We start from the raw sequence: 18343 nt of genomic DNA on the forward strand, positions 1-18343 counted from the left end.
CGAACAACCCTATCCTACGCGGGTGGCCGATTGGCACGATTGTGGTGAGGTTAAACCCCTACCCGTGACGAGCTCCCGGCGGTTCCGAGAGGGTCACGACTGAATTGTCCGTTCCGGTGGGCGAGGCGGCCGCCATTCGAGTCAAGCGGCCGATCGCACACCGGCGGGCGCGAATTCGCAACAATATATATATATATATATATATATATATATATATATATATATATATATATATATATATATATATATATATATATATATATATATATATATATATATATATATATATATATTGTTGCGGCCACGGGTAACAAGACACCAGCTTGTCACTCGGGGATTAATCCCCGATTAAGCTCACAATCAACGTTGTGGTGCGGTGGGTTGTTTTAAAACCACGAATGCCACCCAGTGAACCACGAGTTCCAGTGTCCACTGTCGAATTATTCCGTTTAACTTGAGGTCATGTGGTTACCTGAGTGGGGAGTGCGCCCTCGGCAAAGCACCAATGTTATCTCGATGAGATGTTAGTTAGGGCCGCCGAGCGTTTCGACGATTTTTTGGTCAAATCTGTGGTAATTAATTCCCAGTCTATCTCAGCCCGGACAACGCTAGACGAATGGAAGGAAAGGACAAACACTGACAGGTTGGAAATCTCCAAATGTATTAATAATAAAATAAATAAATAAAAATAACTTTATTTTCGAGGTAAATAAAGAATGAATTTCAAAGCAAAATCAATCAAAATGCCAAGAAAGAGACAAAGAGCAGATGCTTATCGGGGGTTGACTTACAGCGAAACACAGAAGGGTACCCAGCAGATCATTCAGGGGAGTGGGGGAGGAGAAGAATCGTCTCACTCACCAGAAATTCATCCGTGAAGCGAAAACGTCCTGAAATGCATGCGTGCGTGTCACGTCCGTCGCCAGCACCCAGCTTTGCCGTGCACCCTCTCAGCTACGCCAGTCGAAGTCTGGAGGGCACTGAGATCGTCCGTCACGGGTTTGGACCCTTGTGTTGTTGGTGACCGACCGTGCCTCACTTGTTGGCGGTGCTGCTCACACCCACACGCGCACCACACGCTCGCTTGCCGAAGCACTGGGAAGGACGAGTTGTCTCATCGGCGCTGGTCAGACACTCACACGTGCACCACACGCTCGCTTGCCCAAGCACTGGGAAGGACAAATTATTTCATCGTCACTGGTCAGACACCCACACGCGCACCACACACTCACTTGCCCAAGCAATGGGAAGGACGAATTGTTTCGTCGGCGCTGGTCAGACACCCGCTTCTTGCTCGCTTCTCTCGCCCTTTGCTTTTTCTCCTCACGCTTTTTGTCTTCACACTTTTTCTCTCCTCACGCTTTTTCTCTCCTCACGCTTTTCTCTCTTCACGCTTTTTCTCTTCACACTTTTTCTCTTCAGAACGTACCTCTAGCTCATTTTAATATCTCCGGGCCGTCTCCGCGGGGTGCCGCCCCAAGCTCACCCCGCCCCACTGGTGCACGGTTACCCGTGTGCTCTCAAAAAAGGTGGGCGTCAGAGCTCACGAAAGATTGTAGCTGAGGAAGAATGGGGGGGGGCTTCAGAGCTCGTGAAAGAAATGTGTGTAAACGTGTCTGTCGTAAAGAAAAAAAAAAGCTTCCCATAAGAGAGGGGATCTATCCTTTACCCTTCTCAACGCATCACATTTAAGATCCCATTAGACATGGGGATGGGGGTAATCTGAACATGCATTTAAGGAAATAACTGTCTGAGGACCTGGATGTGTGGATGCATTCATTCATCAGACCGGATTCTGAAATCCGTAACTATATATATATATATATATATATATATATATATATATATATATATATATATATATATATATATATATATATATATATATATATATATATATATATTTTGTGCAGCATGTTCTTGGTTGTTTATTTTTGTTTATTCCTTTTTCTCTTTTTTATAATACAGAGTCAAGGCTCCTGGAAGAGCTAGAAGACTGAATAGATCAGGACGCGACATGATAAAAGGGACAGTCCATTCTGGAAAGAATCGGGTACAGTAATCATAAACGTGAATTTACCGCTCCCCTCATGCTGATCTTTGTGAACAATGCCCCAAATAGTTTTGAGAAGATCACCATTACTCCCACCAAGAGACTGCCGTGACAACAAAGCGTCAACATATTCTGAAGCACAAGCCTCATTCTTACAAAGATGACTTGTGACCTCATCACCTTTTGTCTCGTGATACTTTCAAAAGCTTCCTTTGTGCTTTTCGAAGTTCATCTTGAAAGCATTCCTGTTCCTGAAATATTTACACCAAAACAGAAGTCAAATTGCAGCAACAAACGAAATATCAAAACTCTTCTTATGTACAACACAATACAACATCATACAGGCTGGGAATATATATCGTCATAACAAATCATGTACTGTTGGACCCCAGTATTCGCGGGGCATACATTCCTGAAAAATGCGGTGAATGTCGGAGCATTATTTAAATAAATAAATTAAAAAATATATATATATATATATATGTATATTTTCTTTTTTTACATGGTCTAGGCTCATGGAAGAGCGACTAGACAGAGCAAATCAGGACACAACAAAACAAAGGGAACAGCAGGAGAAAGGGGAAGCAACAACAGGGTGGAGGGAGAAAGTAGTTGGAGATGGACAAACAATGGATGCAGGGAACGATGAGGGGTAAGAGAGAACACAAAGGGTGGACAATATGAATACAAAAGCAAAATTGTGTTTGACCAGTTTGTGATTTTGTCAAGGTCTGAGGAGAGGGAAGAGGCTGCTGCCTGTCTGTCAGAAGGTTGAGAGATGTTACAGCAGAGAGTGGAGTCTTCAGCAGAGATATATAGAGGATTTTCCAGAGAGTTAGTGAGATCATTGATGAAGATTAGGAATAATATAGGGACTAGAACACTGCCTTGGGGTAACCCAGCCTTGACAGGGAGAGGAGATGAAAGGGTTCTATTGAGAGCCACGCATTGACTATGAGAGTGGAGGAAGTCGGTCATCCAAGAGTGGAGTTGGCCTTGGATTCCATAGGCAGACAGTTTTCCACCATCATTGGGAGAATCGAAGCAGCATGTCCAAGGTAGAGTGACCAGGTCTGAATCCAAATTGATGATCTGAGATGAGGCCGTTTGAAATAAGGAATGATTTTATGTCAACTGTGGTGATGGATTCCATGACCTTGCTGATGATTGCAAGTACAGTAAGCTAATTGGGCTGTAGTTAAGAGGATCCGTTTTTGCACCATTTTTTACGTAATTCTGTGATGTTGCCCGATTTCCAATTTCCCAGGTGGATATAGGAGACCAGCCAGGCCTGAAGTGTAAATAAATGGTTTTTCTTTATTTTTCTTTTTTAAACTGTGAATACATGAATGTCAAAGCAGGTCACACTGTATGACCCACGAACACATGGGGTCCATGAATGGTGAGTCCACAAATAGCGGGGTCCAACAGTACTGAATATTGCATCCTGTATGGGTAATCAAGAGAAAGGTTACCCTGACTGATGATGCGTGCATTAAAACCTCTGTGGAAGAAATAATTATACTAATGTACATTGCAATTGTGCTGGTGTTTTATAAATTTAATTTTTATGCTATAAGTCCAATTGGCTGTCAGTGTTCCTTCCCTTTGCCAAGAGTCTTTTGCCCTAAGGCCTAAGTCACATTTGCTCTATGGCGAGGATACGGCGGCCGTACGCCCTCTGAATTGACAGAAACGTGCGGCGGCCGCAGAGTTTCTGAGGTGGCCTCAGGGTGGCCCTACGCCGTATGGCTATGTTTTACAGGCCGTAAGGTCGCCGTGGAATTATAACACGGAGTTATAACTTTTTTCATTTCTACGTTCGCCATAGCAATTCAACAAGCCAAAAAAAAAAAACTGGTAAAAAAAATAAGTAAAATTAACCCATTCGTTACCGTCCGTCTGGCCGCACGTTCGCCTTAGGGCCCCCCTGCGGTCACCTTGCGGGCACCTTGCGTCTGCCTTGAAAATTCTATGGCCGCCGCAGGAACACCCTAAGGTCACCGTGCGACATCAAATCAAAGACCGTACGGCAACCCCACGTTTTCGGTCTCCACAATTTATAAATACGCCGTGCGGCTCCCCAAAAAATAAAAACATATGTGACTGCCACATTGTGTGACCGTGGAAATACTGCGGCCGCCGTATAATTGCTAGTGGCCGTAGATTTTGGAGACCCCACGGCCGCCATGGCAAATGTGACCTCGGCCTAAATGTCGATTGTCTTGCTCTGGAACAAAGTGACCTTTCTGATAATCTAGCCAAAGTGACCTTTCTGATAATACACACACACACCACATTCGGAAAGTCTTTCAAAACATTATGAAAAGATGACGGTTGCAATAAAAGTCAAAGTTATGGTCTTACATAGATGACAAGGCGAAGCTTTCGCTTGAGGTTTTTATATTTCTTTCGGTAATCCACTTCTTGTTGTCCATTCATGCCTTCCTCTGCAGAGGGGAAAATAAATCTCCGTAAATAAATACTATTATTGCATTTATTCGGACTCCTATGTTAATGCATTCGAAAGTTAATTGAACACATTATCGCTTGTAGTCTTGAGAAAAAAAAACAGGACATGGTCAGGGTCTGCGAGCAGAAAATTTGATTGGGTGAGCTGATGTGAAATGCAGTAATATTTTGTGAAAGTTCTGCAAAGTACTGCTAAACCAAAGGTTTTGGAAGTGCCAATAAGGAAATTTGCACTCTTGTGTTCAAGTATATCATTGAAATAAAATAAAATAAAGATTTTAAAGGTTGTAGAAAAAAATATTCTGGAAGTTTACCACTGTTGATGCACCATCTTATACACCACGATATTTAACATGTTGCATGAATTATTCATGCCTGTTGTTTGTATATTTTATGACACCCTTAAAAACAGAAGGTTTCTTGATTGGAATGATTCTAATTTTGTTTGAATGTCAGACAGGCAGACAGAATAAAAATTCTCACTCCTCTCTGCGCTTGCACAATCGGGACAAATTCAGAGATAAAGACGTACGAGACACGACAGGTTCAATTTCTGATTCATGTTCAAAAATATAACATTCAACTGAAATTACATTTTTCCTCGATCCGCAACTCATGTTTGTGGACATACAAAGTGAACCAATTATATATTGCTAAACCCCACTTTTAACTTTGCATGTGTGGGGTAATCATTGATCACGAAGGCACGACGCGGCCGAATACAGAGATTACGAGGAAATATACCTGTTGGATTTGCCAATTAATTTTTTGAAAAGAGGGTGAAATGTGAATTCTTTTTATTATTGTTTTTTTTTTTTCCAACAAATTATCTATTTTATATTGTTACGGTGCCGGGGGTCAGCCGCGAACCTACCGCTCTGACGGAGCCGCAAGTCAAGTCGGCCCGACCAATCGCCCGGAATATAGATCGCCGCCTGGATAACTCCGAGGCCGACGGGTCCTTGTGCAAGAACCGAAATAAGCCAATGGGCAGACCACGTTGGGGAGGGTCGATTGCCAATCTTCAATTTACCTAAATACCCACGTGATCCAACTACCGGGGTATTCCACCATCGACGGAACTCGTACGGAACAAACCGCTTAAGCGAGCCTGTCCCATGCGCGATTCAGAGCAGCTTAATCGCCAAGAACCGTCGGTCCGAATGTCCCCCTTTTACGGCAAACCAACGGCTTTCTAACTCCCAACACACGAAATGCTCAGTCAATGAAAGAATCGACGCGACGAGCTGAAAACATTTAACAATTGGGGTATTTATTAATAACTAGTGCATGCCCGTAGGTGCGTGCCCTTACGTGCGTGGCCGGACGTGCAAACAAAACAAAACAAAAAAAAAATTCAAACCGCGTGCCAGAAACAACAACCACACAGGCCGTTCCTTCGCTCTCACGTGCCCGTACCTGCGTGCCCGTACCCGTTTCTTCTACATGGCGCCTTGCTTCGCGTCCAGTGTTGTCTGCCAAGCGAGAAGTTCGTTCTTCATCCGTTTCTTCTGCACGGCGCCTTGCCTCGCGTTCAATGTTGTCTGCCAAGCGAGCAGTTCGTTCTTCATCCGTTTCTTCTGCACGGCGCCTTGCCTCGCGTTCAATGTTGTCTGCCAAGCGAGCAGTTCGTTCTTCATCCGTTTCTTCTGCACGATGCCTTGCCTCACGTTCAATGTTGTCTGCTAAGCGAGCACTTCGTTCTTCATCCGTTTCAGCTGCATGACACCTTGCCTCGCGTTCAGTGTTGTCTGCCAAACGAGCAGTTCGTTCTTCATCCATTTCAGCTGCATGACACCTTTCCTCGCGTTCAGTGTTGTCTGCCAAACGAGCAGTTCGTTCTTCATCCCTTTCAGCTGCACGACGCCTTATCACGCGCGTGTCAAGCGAGCAGCTCATGCTTCCTTAGATTCCATTGCACGTGCATGATGCGCAGCTTCGTTCCTTCGCTGTCGTAAACGACGACTGGATTGGGGCATTGTGTTTAAGAAAATCGAGAAAGAAATCGAGAAAGAAAGAATACAGTAAGTCGATAAATCAAGAAAAAAAAATCGAGAAAGAATACAGTACTCGTCACTATCCGGAAGTCCGGAAGTTAAGTCCTCACTGTCCAGAAGTTCGCATATCGCAGTTAGGATTATTCGCAATTTAGTTTTAATGGCCAATTATTCAATTAGCGCCAACGTATTTTGCCTTTTTGCAATGTCGTCGCAAGGAAAAACACAAAGAGAAGAGAAGAGAGAAAATAAAACTTTCGTGCAAAAAAAAAAATACTTCCTGCTTCGGAGCATACCAGCTCACTCTGATGTTACGGAAATTTATGCACAGTCTAATATGAAAACGATCATAACTTGAGGCATTGTGTTTATCTATAAATGCGCATAAGAAATCGAGAAATTATTAGAATACACGAAGTCATCATTACCCTGAAGTCCGTACGTTGTAACCCGTAATGGGGAACGCGGCTGAGGTTCCCTCCCCCATCGCCCACGCCCACGCAGCAACGTGTCTTGTCATTGGTTGGTAAATAAATGTCCATAACTCGGGAAGCACTTGTCAGATTAATATCAAACCTTGAAAAGGCACATCCTCAGGTCCCCAGCAATATACCTGGCAAGTTTCAATTAGATCGGACCAGTGGTTGTCCAGAAACAGCGGTCACAGCCACACACACACTGCTGGAATTATAGATAGATAATGGGGAACTAGGGAAGCACGTAAGAGCAGAACTATACCGACTATACGAAATGCAATGCAATCATTTACAGCACACAAAGCACTTAACAGTTTCCTACTTATTAGACGGGCCCACGGACACACGGACACACGGACACACGCACACACACACACAAGAAATGGTGGCTGATGCCTTTAATAACGGACTCCAGCTCGGAGGGACAGATGAGCTGAAACCCAGAACCTATCTCGAACCTCTCCACCTCGTGTGGTCTTCAAGCTGTTCGGACCCAGGCTCCAGCGAGAGCGAGCTGGATCCAATCGCCGTGAGCCGCGATCCTTCCCGAGCTCCAGCGAATCCTCTCGCGCTTCCGAACACGTGCTGGTGAGACGAGGCACCGATCCTTCCCGTCAATGCGTCGCTATCTCGAAGAACCACCTCCAGATGAGGCCGATGAGTCGCACCAAGCCGGGAACCAAGCGGAGAACAAAGAGCTCCACGAACCAAGAAGAGCCAGCCGAGCAACCAGCTCAACTCTCTTCCGATGAACAAAGTAAAGCCTCTCTCTTCGACGAACCAAGAAGAGCCCAAAAAGCTAACCGAGCCAAGCAGACCCTGAAGGTCTGCTGAAAAGCCAAGCCGAAGCAAAAAGCTCTCCAAAAGGCCTCCACCTCGCCAAGCAGAACTGAAGCTCACTGAACCAAAAGTCTCAACCCTCGCCAAGCGGAACCCAAAGGCCAACGACTGAAAGCCAACCCGAACAAAGCAGATTATCCCTTTTTTATCCCTATCCGCCCCCTCCCCCGCTCCCGGCATGACTCATGCCCTCGTGCTCCATCCCCCCCGCTCAACCACGGGTGGGAGGGAGTTGTTTACGTCCCGCGATTCAGGATGGGAGGGCTCTTCTTCCTCTTCGCAGAAGAGGGGGAGGGGCGTCTCCATTGTGTTATGATCGCTCCCTAACTATTTAATTGAATCGCGCAGCGCACTTAATCGATTTCTGTCCATTAAACAATGGAAGGTGAACTATCTGGGGAACATCAACTTATCGACATAACTGACAAAAGGAACCTGAATGTTGTGTGCAATCGAATTCCCAAATTCGTAACAATATATATTTTTTATTTTACAAAAGTCTTCACAGCTTCTTGGAAAGTTTTTATACTAGGTGGTTTGGCATTGCCTTCACAGTGTTGTTTGCCATTGGTCTATCCTTTTAAATGTTCAGCATAAATCAAGGAAGCAGCACATACCATTTAAAAAAACTAGAAGGGCACTCGGGAGAGCGCATATCTCCGCCAGGTAATACCTGATCCACGAGAGCATATCAGGACAAATACATTTTTGAAATATCATGCTATATATATATATATATATATATATATATATATATATATATATATATATATATATATATATATATATATATATATATATATATATATATATATATATATATATATATATATATATATATATATATATATCATTTTTGGCCCTAATCTCTCAATGGTGAAGAATCACTTCAAAAATAATAATTAAATAATTATCATATCCGGATTCGGATTCGGATCTTCACCAAAATCTAATCAGTTCGTCCTTGTGACACACCAAACCCGTTCACCAAGTTTCATCCGAATCATTCCACAACTTTTTGAGATATCCTGCACACAGAGAGACAGACAGACAGACAGGGGTGAAAACATAACCTCCTTCCACCTTGTGTGGTGGAGCTAATTAAAAAAACAACTCATATTCGGGTCCGGACAAGAGGCGGGAGCCGGGTCCGGACGAGAGGCGGGAGGCAGAAGCCCGGTCTGGACGAGAAGCAGGAGGCGGGTCCGGATGAGAGGCGGGAGCCCGGTCCGGACGAGAGGCGGGAGGCGGGTCCGGACGAGAAGCGGGAGGCGGGTCCGGACGAGAGGCGGGAGGCGGGTCTGGACGAGAGGCGGGAGGCAGGAGCCCGGTGTGGGCGAGAAGCGGGAGGCGGGTCCGGATGAGAGGCGGGAGCCCGGTCCGGACGAGAGGCGGGAGCCCGGTCCGGACGAGAGGCGGGAGGCGGGTCCGGACGAGAGGCGGGAGGCGGGTCTGGACGAGAGGCGGGAGGCAGGAGCCCGGTCTGGGCGAGAAGCGGGAGGCGGGTCCGGATGAGAGGCGGGAGGCGGGTCTGGACGAGAGGCGGGAGGCGGGAGGCGGGTCTGGACGAGTGGCCGGAGGCGGGAGTTGGGTCCGGGCGGGACCAGAAGCGGCAGCCTAGTTTGTACTAAATAAAAAGAGGTAGTGGAAAGTGCAGTCGTTCTGATCATTGTATTTTTTTAAAGTAATAAAATTGAACATCTTCGGACAGCATTGGATATGATTGAAGCTCGAGTAAACGTCACAGTTAACTTGGTGACTTTTCAGATGGCTGACTCCATGATTGCAAACACTGTGTGTACACACGTACACGTACACACAAGTGTGTACACGCACACACCACACCACACACACGTCTTCTGAAACCAGCATATGGAGATACAACACACACACACGTATGTACACGCACAAACACATACGTGTGTACACAAACACACACACACACACACACACACACACACACACACACACACACACAAACACACACGTGTGTACACACACAAACACACACGTGTGTACACAAACACACATACAAACACACACGTGTACACAAACACACACACGTGTGTACACAAACACACACACAAACACACACGTGTGTACACAACACACACACACACACACACACACACACACACACACACACACACACACACACAAACACACACGTGTGTACACACACAAACACACACGTGTGTACACAAACACACACAAACACACACGTGTGTACACAAACACACACGTGTGTACACAAACACACACACAAACACACACGTGTGTACACAAACACACACACAAACACGCACGTGTGTACACAAACACACACACAAACACACACGTGTGTACACAAACACACACACAAACACACAAACACACACAAACACACACACACACACACACACACACACACACACACACACAAACACACATACAAACACACACGTGTGTACACAAACACACACAAACACACACGTGTGTACACAAACACACACGTGTGTACACAAACACACACACAAACACACACGTGTGTACACACACAAACACACAAAAACACACGTGTGTACACACACAAACACACAAAAACACACGTGTGTACACACACAAACACACACGTGTGTACACACACAAACACACACGTGTGTACACACACAAACACACACGTGTGTACACACACAAACACACACGTGTGTACACACACAAACACACACGTGTGTACACACACAAACACACACGTGTGTACACACACAAACACACACGTGTGTACACACACAAAAACACACGTGTGTACACACACAAACACACACGTGTGTACACACACAAACACACACGTGTGTACACACACAAACACACAAAAACACACACACATTCCCCTCGTGAATCCAAACCAGACAGGCAGTGACCTTATCAAAAGGAAAAGCTTCAATTCAGCGCCGAATACATTTCCATCCCGAACTTTAATCAACGACACAATGTTGGACGTTTTTCGCGTTATCGTGGTAAATGATACATGATGTTAAATGAAAACATTAAATATTTACAAATCTCGACATTGCTCATTTTTAAGTTCACATTGTTTTGTTCACCACATTGTTGTTTTATTTTTGTTTTTACCTCCAGGAAGAAAGCTCGGAGAGCTCGAACGTCAACAGCCAATCAGCGCGGCCAATCAAGCCACGAGGCCTCATCAACCAATAAGAACGCCGCACACGGTGTCGGTTTGCATCCAATTCGGGCGACCTTGTTTTGTTTTTTTGTTTCACATCAATTAAACGGACCTCTCACTGATTGATTGATTTGCCACTGTGAAATGTAAAAATTGTGGATCATCATTTTTTTTGCAAACCTTTCCTATACAATACACCGCCTCAAATGTTGAACTAAAGTCGAAAAACAACTCGATATAAATGTTGTTGTTTTTTTCTATATTGACGAATTAAAAAACATTGGCCTTCCCCCTCCGATCCTCGCAGACCGTTTAGTCCACTGCAAGATGAAGCTCTCCAACTCATGTTAATACACAAACTGCTGATTGGTGCAACTCAATAGCAGAGGGAATCGAACGTACCAACCACTGAGTGAAGAAACTGAGGGTACTCACATTTACCTGTGGCATTCCCACAACCGGAAATGACGAGGCAGAACCGAGGGTGACGTCAGAGTGCTGTGGAGTAAGGGCATCACGAGAGACCATGAAAAACAGGTTGAGCCGAAAGACACGTGCGGGCTGACTTTGTGACACAACACCACCTCAGGACTTCGTCTCCATCGTCCTATGTTCTGATGTGATTGAATGTGTTCCTCGTCCCATAGTTGATGGAATCGCTCAGTCACAGAGCAGCATGGCCCCCATCCCTCCAATCCAACAGCCGTGCCATTCTTTGTAAATTTTGCCCAAGGGTTGTGTTATGTGGTTATGTGCACCCGGCTTCCTCAAACTACTGAACATACTTTCACTGAAGGTGTTGCTGTGAGGGATTAGACGAATCGGCAGCTTGGTTAACTTTGGCAGATTGATGAATTGTGATTGGTCTGTTGCTGGATTCATAATTATCTGTGCAATGTGGGGTCCACTGAACATCCACTCCATCAACCAGTTTGTCCTCCATCAACAACAGTTGGTATCCGATGAAATTTATCAATATGTCTGCCAGCTAGTACATCAGGAAACTGTGTGTGTGTGTGTGTGTGTGTGTGTGTGTGTGTGTGTGTGTGTGTGTGTGTGTGTGTGTGTGTGTGTGTGTGTGTGTGTGTGTGTGTGTGTGTGTGTGTGTGTGTGTGTGTGTGTGTGTGTGTGTGTGTGTGTGTACACATCAGGAAACTGTTCAAACAAAGGGTCTCAATGTCAGAGTCCTTGACTGTTGTTGCCTTCACACGTACAATATAGTGCACAATTAATGAAGAAAAACTGCCTGCATTCCAACATGAACTATTTGTCGAGTTGGGAGCCTTGCAGGTTATCTTCATTATGAACTGCTCGGCTGCAAATCGAACGGAGACATAATTCAGGGGTAGTAGAAGAATACTGTTGTCATTGATGTCAAGACCAATAATTTCTCACTTAGTCCATGAGCTCAGATGGAAATTGGTACCATCTTGAGGGACCAGAAAAAAGTGATATTGTTACGGATTTGGAAACCTTGTGCACACAAAGAGCCAGAGCCCCTAAGCTTAGTTATTTCGATTAGGATGTGTTTACAGTTAGAATCCCCCCCCCCCTTTGTCTAATGGGAATTACATGTGTGCGCTACGACTTATTGTATAGTCAGATTTATTACATCGTCATCAACAACTACTACTACATCCACTACAACAACACCACCGTCCCGCACTCGACTGGTCGCCATTGCCCACGTGTTTTCGGCTAAAGGCGTGGGCAGAGCCTCCATCGCCTCAGATCGAGGCTCCGTCCCAAGGAAGGGCATGGACCGTTTCCTCCGGCCAATGAGCGAAGGGCGAGCATAACACGCACGCCCCAGCCAATCGGGAGGTGACCACAAGTCATCCGCCAACCCCTCGTCCAATCAGGAGGCGAGTGGGAGGAGAAGAGACCCCCTCCCACCTCAGAAGGGTAGAGTAGTTGTCTGGACCAGTGTTGGGCAGACAAGGGTGTGTTCTGCAGGATCGTGGCGATTGCGGTCTGCAGTCTTGGTGGCGAGTGCAGCTTGGTCTGGGTCGTGGGTTCAAGTCCCACCGTGGTGGTTCGGGACGGTGTGACCGCACGAGGTGGGACACGTACCCTGGCCCGGCTCCACCGACTGAAGACCCATTGAGGTCCATTTTCGTGTGTGTGTGTGTGTGTGTGTGTGTGTGTGTGTGTGTGTGTGTGTGTGTGTGTGTGTGTGTGTGTGTGTGTGTGTGTGTGTGTGTGTGTGTGTGTGTGTGTGTGTGTGTGTGTGTGTGTGTGTGTGTGTGTGTGTGTGTGTGTGTGGGCCCCTTCTGTAAGTAGAATCGTATAAGTGTTTTCCTTTCCTTGTAAATTACATTTTCTTTATTCGTGATAACTCTGCTCTGTGTTCCCCCTCCCCGATTATTCTTTGTAAAATAAACCCCTGTTAAATGTACCAGCTCGTTTTCTGTGCTTTCATTCATTGGCCTAGCAAGGTGCGTATTGTGAATTTGCAAGACCGTTCATGCCGTAGGTTGTTCATTTGGTCTGGCGCGGCTTTGGTAACTCCCACTCGGTTACGCCAGATCCGAGTCGGTGATCGTGACTCGATTCGGACAAAGTTGGCCGAGTGTGTGGTTTTCCCCGGTAGTTGGACGACGTGGGTATTTAGCTATATTGAAATTAGGCAATTAACCCTACCCCACGCTGTTAAAATATTGGCGACCACGGTCCGATAATGGACCAGTGACCTTTGGAGTTATCCAAGGGTTACGACCTAAATTCCGGGTGTTCGGTGGGAGACGACTCCACTGCTCCACCTAGTGGTCGTATATCGCCACCGAACCCCGGCCCACAAAAATATGACTGATTGAAGACACAAATGTACATAACAAAACAGCATGATGGACCTTTCAGTGGAGTAGCTCAAGTTAATTATCTCCAATTTTCTGATTTAGACCATTAATCGCTCGGACAGTGCTTTTGCGGACAATATTTAAGGGTGTGTGGTCAGTTTGTGTCACATATCCTTATTCTTCCACATCATATAGTGTATTCCCACATACCATTGGAAAGCGGACTTAATTTCCCATACATTGGTATATAATATGTGACTATAGGTTAAATGATAAGCATTTTATAGGCTATAACATGGGTTCGCGAAATAATCGCGCAAGGCAAATTTGAGAGCAAAAACGGTCATTAAAAGTATACTTGTTCATAAATCATAACATTCTCGTACATGGATATAGCCAATGTTATTTCTTCTATATAGAGTGATATTGTTGTGAATCTGGAAGCCATGAGCACACTCATCATTCAGGTCCTTTAGCTCAGATATTTCGGTAAGTACGTGTTTTATAGATATCTCCGCTTCCCTTGTTTAATGGGTAAATCAATGTGAATGCGCTGCGATTTCTTTTAGGAAAACCTCATCTTCAACGTCAGCCGCAAAATGCCCGTTGGTTGCGGACACGCTGCAGAACAGCAAAAGCCCTCAGCTCCCGGCGTCCCCCGCGAGCTTAGTAGGGGAAAGGTGAAGCCCCCACCCACCGTTTCGCTTGGCAAAGCGCCAAGTGGGGGAAGGGTTGAGCCACGCCAGGGTGTGGAGCAACGAATGTCTGCAAAAAGCGAGCGCGCCAGGGAGGATAAAAGGAGTAGAGGATCTTCGCAAGGGGGAGTCTGAGGAGTCTGGGGAGTCTGGGGAATCTGAGGAGTCTCAAGAGTCTCTGGAGTCTGTCTGCCTGGGCTTGGTTGTCACCGTCATCTTCTTCCTCCTCCTCCACCGCACGATCGAGCGCTCGAGAGACACCGTCTCCCCCAGCAAGACGGAAAGGGGTCGCTCGCCGGTGCCTGGATTTGGCTCGCCTCTCGCTGGGGCCTGGGTCGACTCGACTTGAAGACCGCATGAGGCGGGCAAGTCCGAGCTTGGTCTCAATAAAGACCAATTGGTCCGGACATCTTTGGGTGTGTGTGCGTGTGTGTCCGTGGGCCCGTCCGTAAGTAGTGAACTGTATAAGTGCTTTCTCACTGTATATCATTGCCTTGCTTTATTCAGTTTAATTCTGCTCTTCTGTGTTCCCTCGTCCCCTCATTACTGTATAAATGCACCCCGATTGTTAAATGTATCAGCTCGTTTTATGTTTCTTACATTGGTTCGACATGACGCATGATTGAGAAGTAATTAAAGCTGTTACACCCCTAAGGGGACATTTGAACCGACGGTTCTTGGCGTTTCAACCGCTCGGCATCGCACACGGAACGAGTGCATTAGGCGGCTCGTTTTAGTACGAGTTCCGTCGAGGGTGAAATTCCCCGGTAGTTGGACCACGTGGGTATTTAGGTAAATTGAAATTGGCAATCGACCCTACCCCATGTGGTCTATCCATTGGCGAATTTCGGTCTGATAGAGGACCCGTCGACTCTGGGACGACGATCTGAATTCCAGGCGATCGGTCAAGCCGACTTGCGGCTCCATCGGGTGGTCGTGCCGTGGCCGACGTCCCGGTGCCGCGGCCGACATCCCGGCCCCGCAACAATATCTTAATATTATTTCAGGACGTCTGGTAGCTTTCTGTGATAATTATTGGACAAGTTATAGCGTTTTTCATGTTAAAACCCCTATTGGTGTAAAGAGTGCTTTTGTGCATCGACTCTTAGGCCATAAGCTATTAACGTTTGTCATCGATATTCTGTCTCTGTTCGTACGTGCAAATCATTACATTGAACAATTTCTTATTTGATATGGAAGGTTATTGTAAGTTCAAAAATATATTTATTTGTATGTTAATAGATTTGACTTTATTGGGTAGCGCGTTGGACAACTGTTCGCTGGGCCCCGTGTATGAATCCTGCCGCTGCAGTTTGTTTTTTGGACCCTACAACATCAACAACTGTACTTCAGCGATTTCAGGTATTGTCATCAATCGTGTGTCCGTGGATCAGCATCATGGGTATTATTATTTTTCCCAGTTCAAGTTCAGATAGATAAGAATATTTAAGTTTCATTTTGAAACAGGGTGACGAACGTTCATTAAGATTCATAGTTTAGTTTCAGCAAATGGCTATTTGTGAAGGTAATTATTGTATTACCTGTATTTTCAGATTAACAACTGAGTGCGCAGCAAAAAGATGATGGCTGCACCCAAACAGACTACACTAAACCCTGACACTAAACGCTGTATCATCTGCACAAAGACATCTCCATCATCCAAACTCTCTAAACCAAAGGACGCTGAGTCACGCAGAACTTTGCTTGATGCAGCAAAGCCCCAACACTTTGAAGCTATCGTGGACCTTTCGGAGAAGAAATTTGAAGACAAACTAGTGTATCACAGGAAATGTCGCTCCAACTTCACACACAAGAAGACACTTGACAGATTTAGGCAACAACAGCTCGACCAGTCAACACCTGAACCAAGGACATCTACACGTGCTCGAGAATTACCATCAATATCCTCACGTGTCCTGGATGACGTCTGCATATTCTGTGACAAGAAAAATAAGTACATCCTGGGAAGCAAGACTCGTGATATCCAGTAAGGACAACTCCCTCCTTGTCAGGATTGTTTGAAGTTTCATGTTACCAATCAGCCATTTGGCACCACAGCCTTTCAGTAACTCTACGTGTACCCAGTCCACTTGACTGTAATGGTTGGGTATTGGATGACGATGGTAGACTTGCCATTGAGTGGATGTCTGGTGCCCCAGCTCCTGATGTTGTTCTGGAATTTTTATCCTGCAAGTGTAAACGGGAGTGTAGGCTGCCATCATGCACATGCATGGTCAATGGCCTAAGCTGCACAGCTGATTGTGTTCTCCAGGAGTATGCGGACATGAAGGTCCAAGATGAACAGTCGGACGGCAGCGTGGATCATGAGGACGATGACGACAGTGACGTTGACAATTGATACTCCATAATGTATATCTCTCAAATTATTTGTCATTGCCTGTTTCTGTTAAATGATTATGTCGAATAGCTATTTTCTTTATCCAACACTGTGGGATTAAAGATAACTCTGTGGCACATTCTGTTCAAAATTGTTCAAGAACTTCACAACATGTACGTTTTCTTCTGCTATTGAATTGAACATGTAGCATCTTCGAAAATATGTCAGATTAATTAATAAAACTTGGTATCCTTTTAATTTTGCAGTTTGGAAGTAAAATGCATGATTTGTGATATGGATGATTTAAATTTCCGTGCAGGTCCGTTCCTGTGACCCGTTTGTGGGGCCTGGGTGCACGGACCGCAGCAGTGCTCGCTCTGTGCACCCTGGGCGTTTGCAGGTCCTGCTCGCTGTTTGCGAACATGGTGCAGGTGATCTCGTTGCTGATGCCAGCGCTCCGTGTGCCATGGCTGAGTGAGCTTTGTGTCGTGGGGACTCCAAGCCTGGATACCTTTTGTTGTAATTTAAAATTTCTCGATTTCTGTTTTTTGGCAAACTTGCATGTTCATTCCATACATTTATTTTAATGCATCATACACATATTCATGCAATTTTATATGATTATTATATATATATATATTATATTATATGTGTGTATATATATATATATATTGTTGCGGTTCTCGGAACCGCATGTATCCAACAGATAGTGGTCCCTAGACAGTTATTCCATTAATATACGTGTAGATAGTCCCTTCTCTTTTGTCTAGCGGGACAACAGGGGTGTGCATTGCGATGATCTCATAGCTCGGTTTGCTTACATCAGTAGAGGATAAATGGGGTTCTGAGGCAGCCATTCAAATGAATGGGGGAAAAGGATAAAACTTTCTGACTCAAGCCCCAAAAGCCCAAAATAGGAGACTGATTTCCTCCCTCTCCCATACAAGCAAATGTAAAATTGAGACTGATTTTCTCCCCCTCCCATACAAGCAAATGTAAAATTGAGACTGATTTTCTCCCCCTCCCATACAAGCAAATGTAAAATTGAGACTGATTTCCTCCCCCTCCCATACAAGGAAATGTAAAATTGATACTTACTGATTAAAGCACTTCTTTCCTTTCATATTTTCATTCCATTCAAAGAGCGAACCAATGAATATTTGTCCATGTTCTACTTTAGGGAATAAATTAATTTTCCAATTGCATTCATCACAATCGAGTGTATTCACAAAGATTACTTTGGAACTTGGTTTTTGGTTTGTGTGTCTTTGTTGAGCAGAGATGAAATGATAAACTTCTCTTAATGCTCTTGTTTGACCACCTCCTGAGCCACATATCATTTTGAGATTGTAGTAAATTGTTTTTCCATTGTTCAATTGATAACCATCAAAGTTTTCAGTCCATTCAAGGATATTAATTTTTTTCTTGACATCCTCCAACTTATTTTTAATTAAATTTATCCACTTATTTGTTTTATTTACTTTACCCCGGTTATTTCTTCAATAAGACTC

General features: G+C 45.0%; 1 protein-coding gene across 5 annotated transcripts in view; it reads right to left on the minus strand.

Moving 5' to 3' along the window:
• The window catches only part of INO80E (INO80 complex subunit E), a 40295-nt gene extending 29191 nt beyond the window's left edge, over positions 1–11104 (minus strand). For 2 of the 5 annotated variants that reach the window (XM_085881021.1, XM_085881020.1), the window contains exon 1: positions 10950–11038. In XM_085881021.1, the coding sequence (XP_085737147.1) occupies positions 10950–11023 (74 nt within the window). In that variant the 5' untranslated portion in view covers positions 11024–11038. Of the gene's footprint in view, positions 1–2233; positions 2305–4420; positions 4504–10949 lie in introns of all 5 variants that reach the window. The other 3 variants (XM_085881023.1, XM_085881018.1, XM_085881019.1) reach the window with 3 other exon arrangements.
• Between the last annotated feature and the right edge of the window lie 7239 nt (positions 11105–18343).

This window comes from Eptatretus burgeri, chromosome 5 (genome assembly GCF_056783735.1).
Source record: "Eptatretus burgeri isolate ZD-2024b chromosome 5, Ebu_testis_v1, whole genome shotgun sequence".
NCBI lineage: Eukaryota > Metazoa > Chordata > Myxini > Myxiniformes > Myxinidae > Eptatretus > Eptatretus burgeri.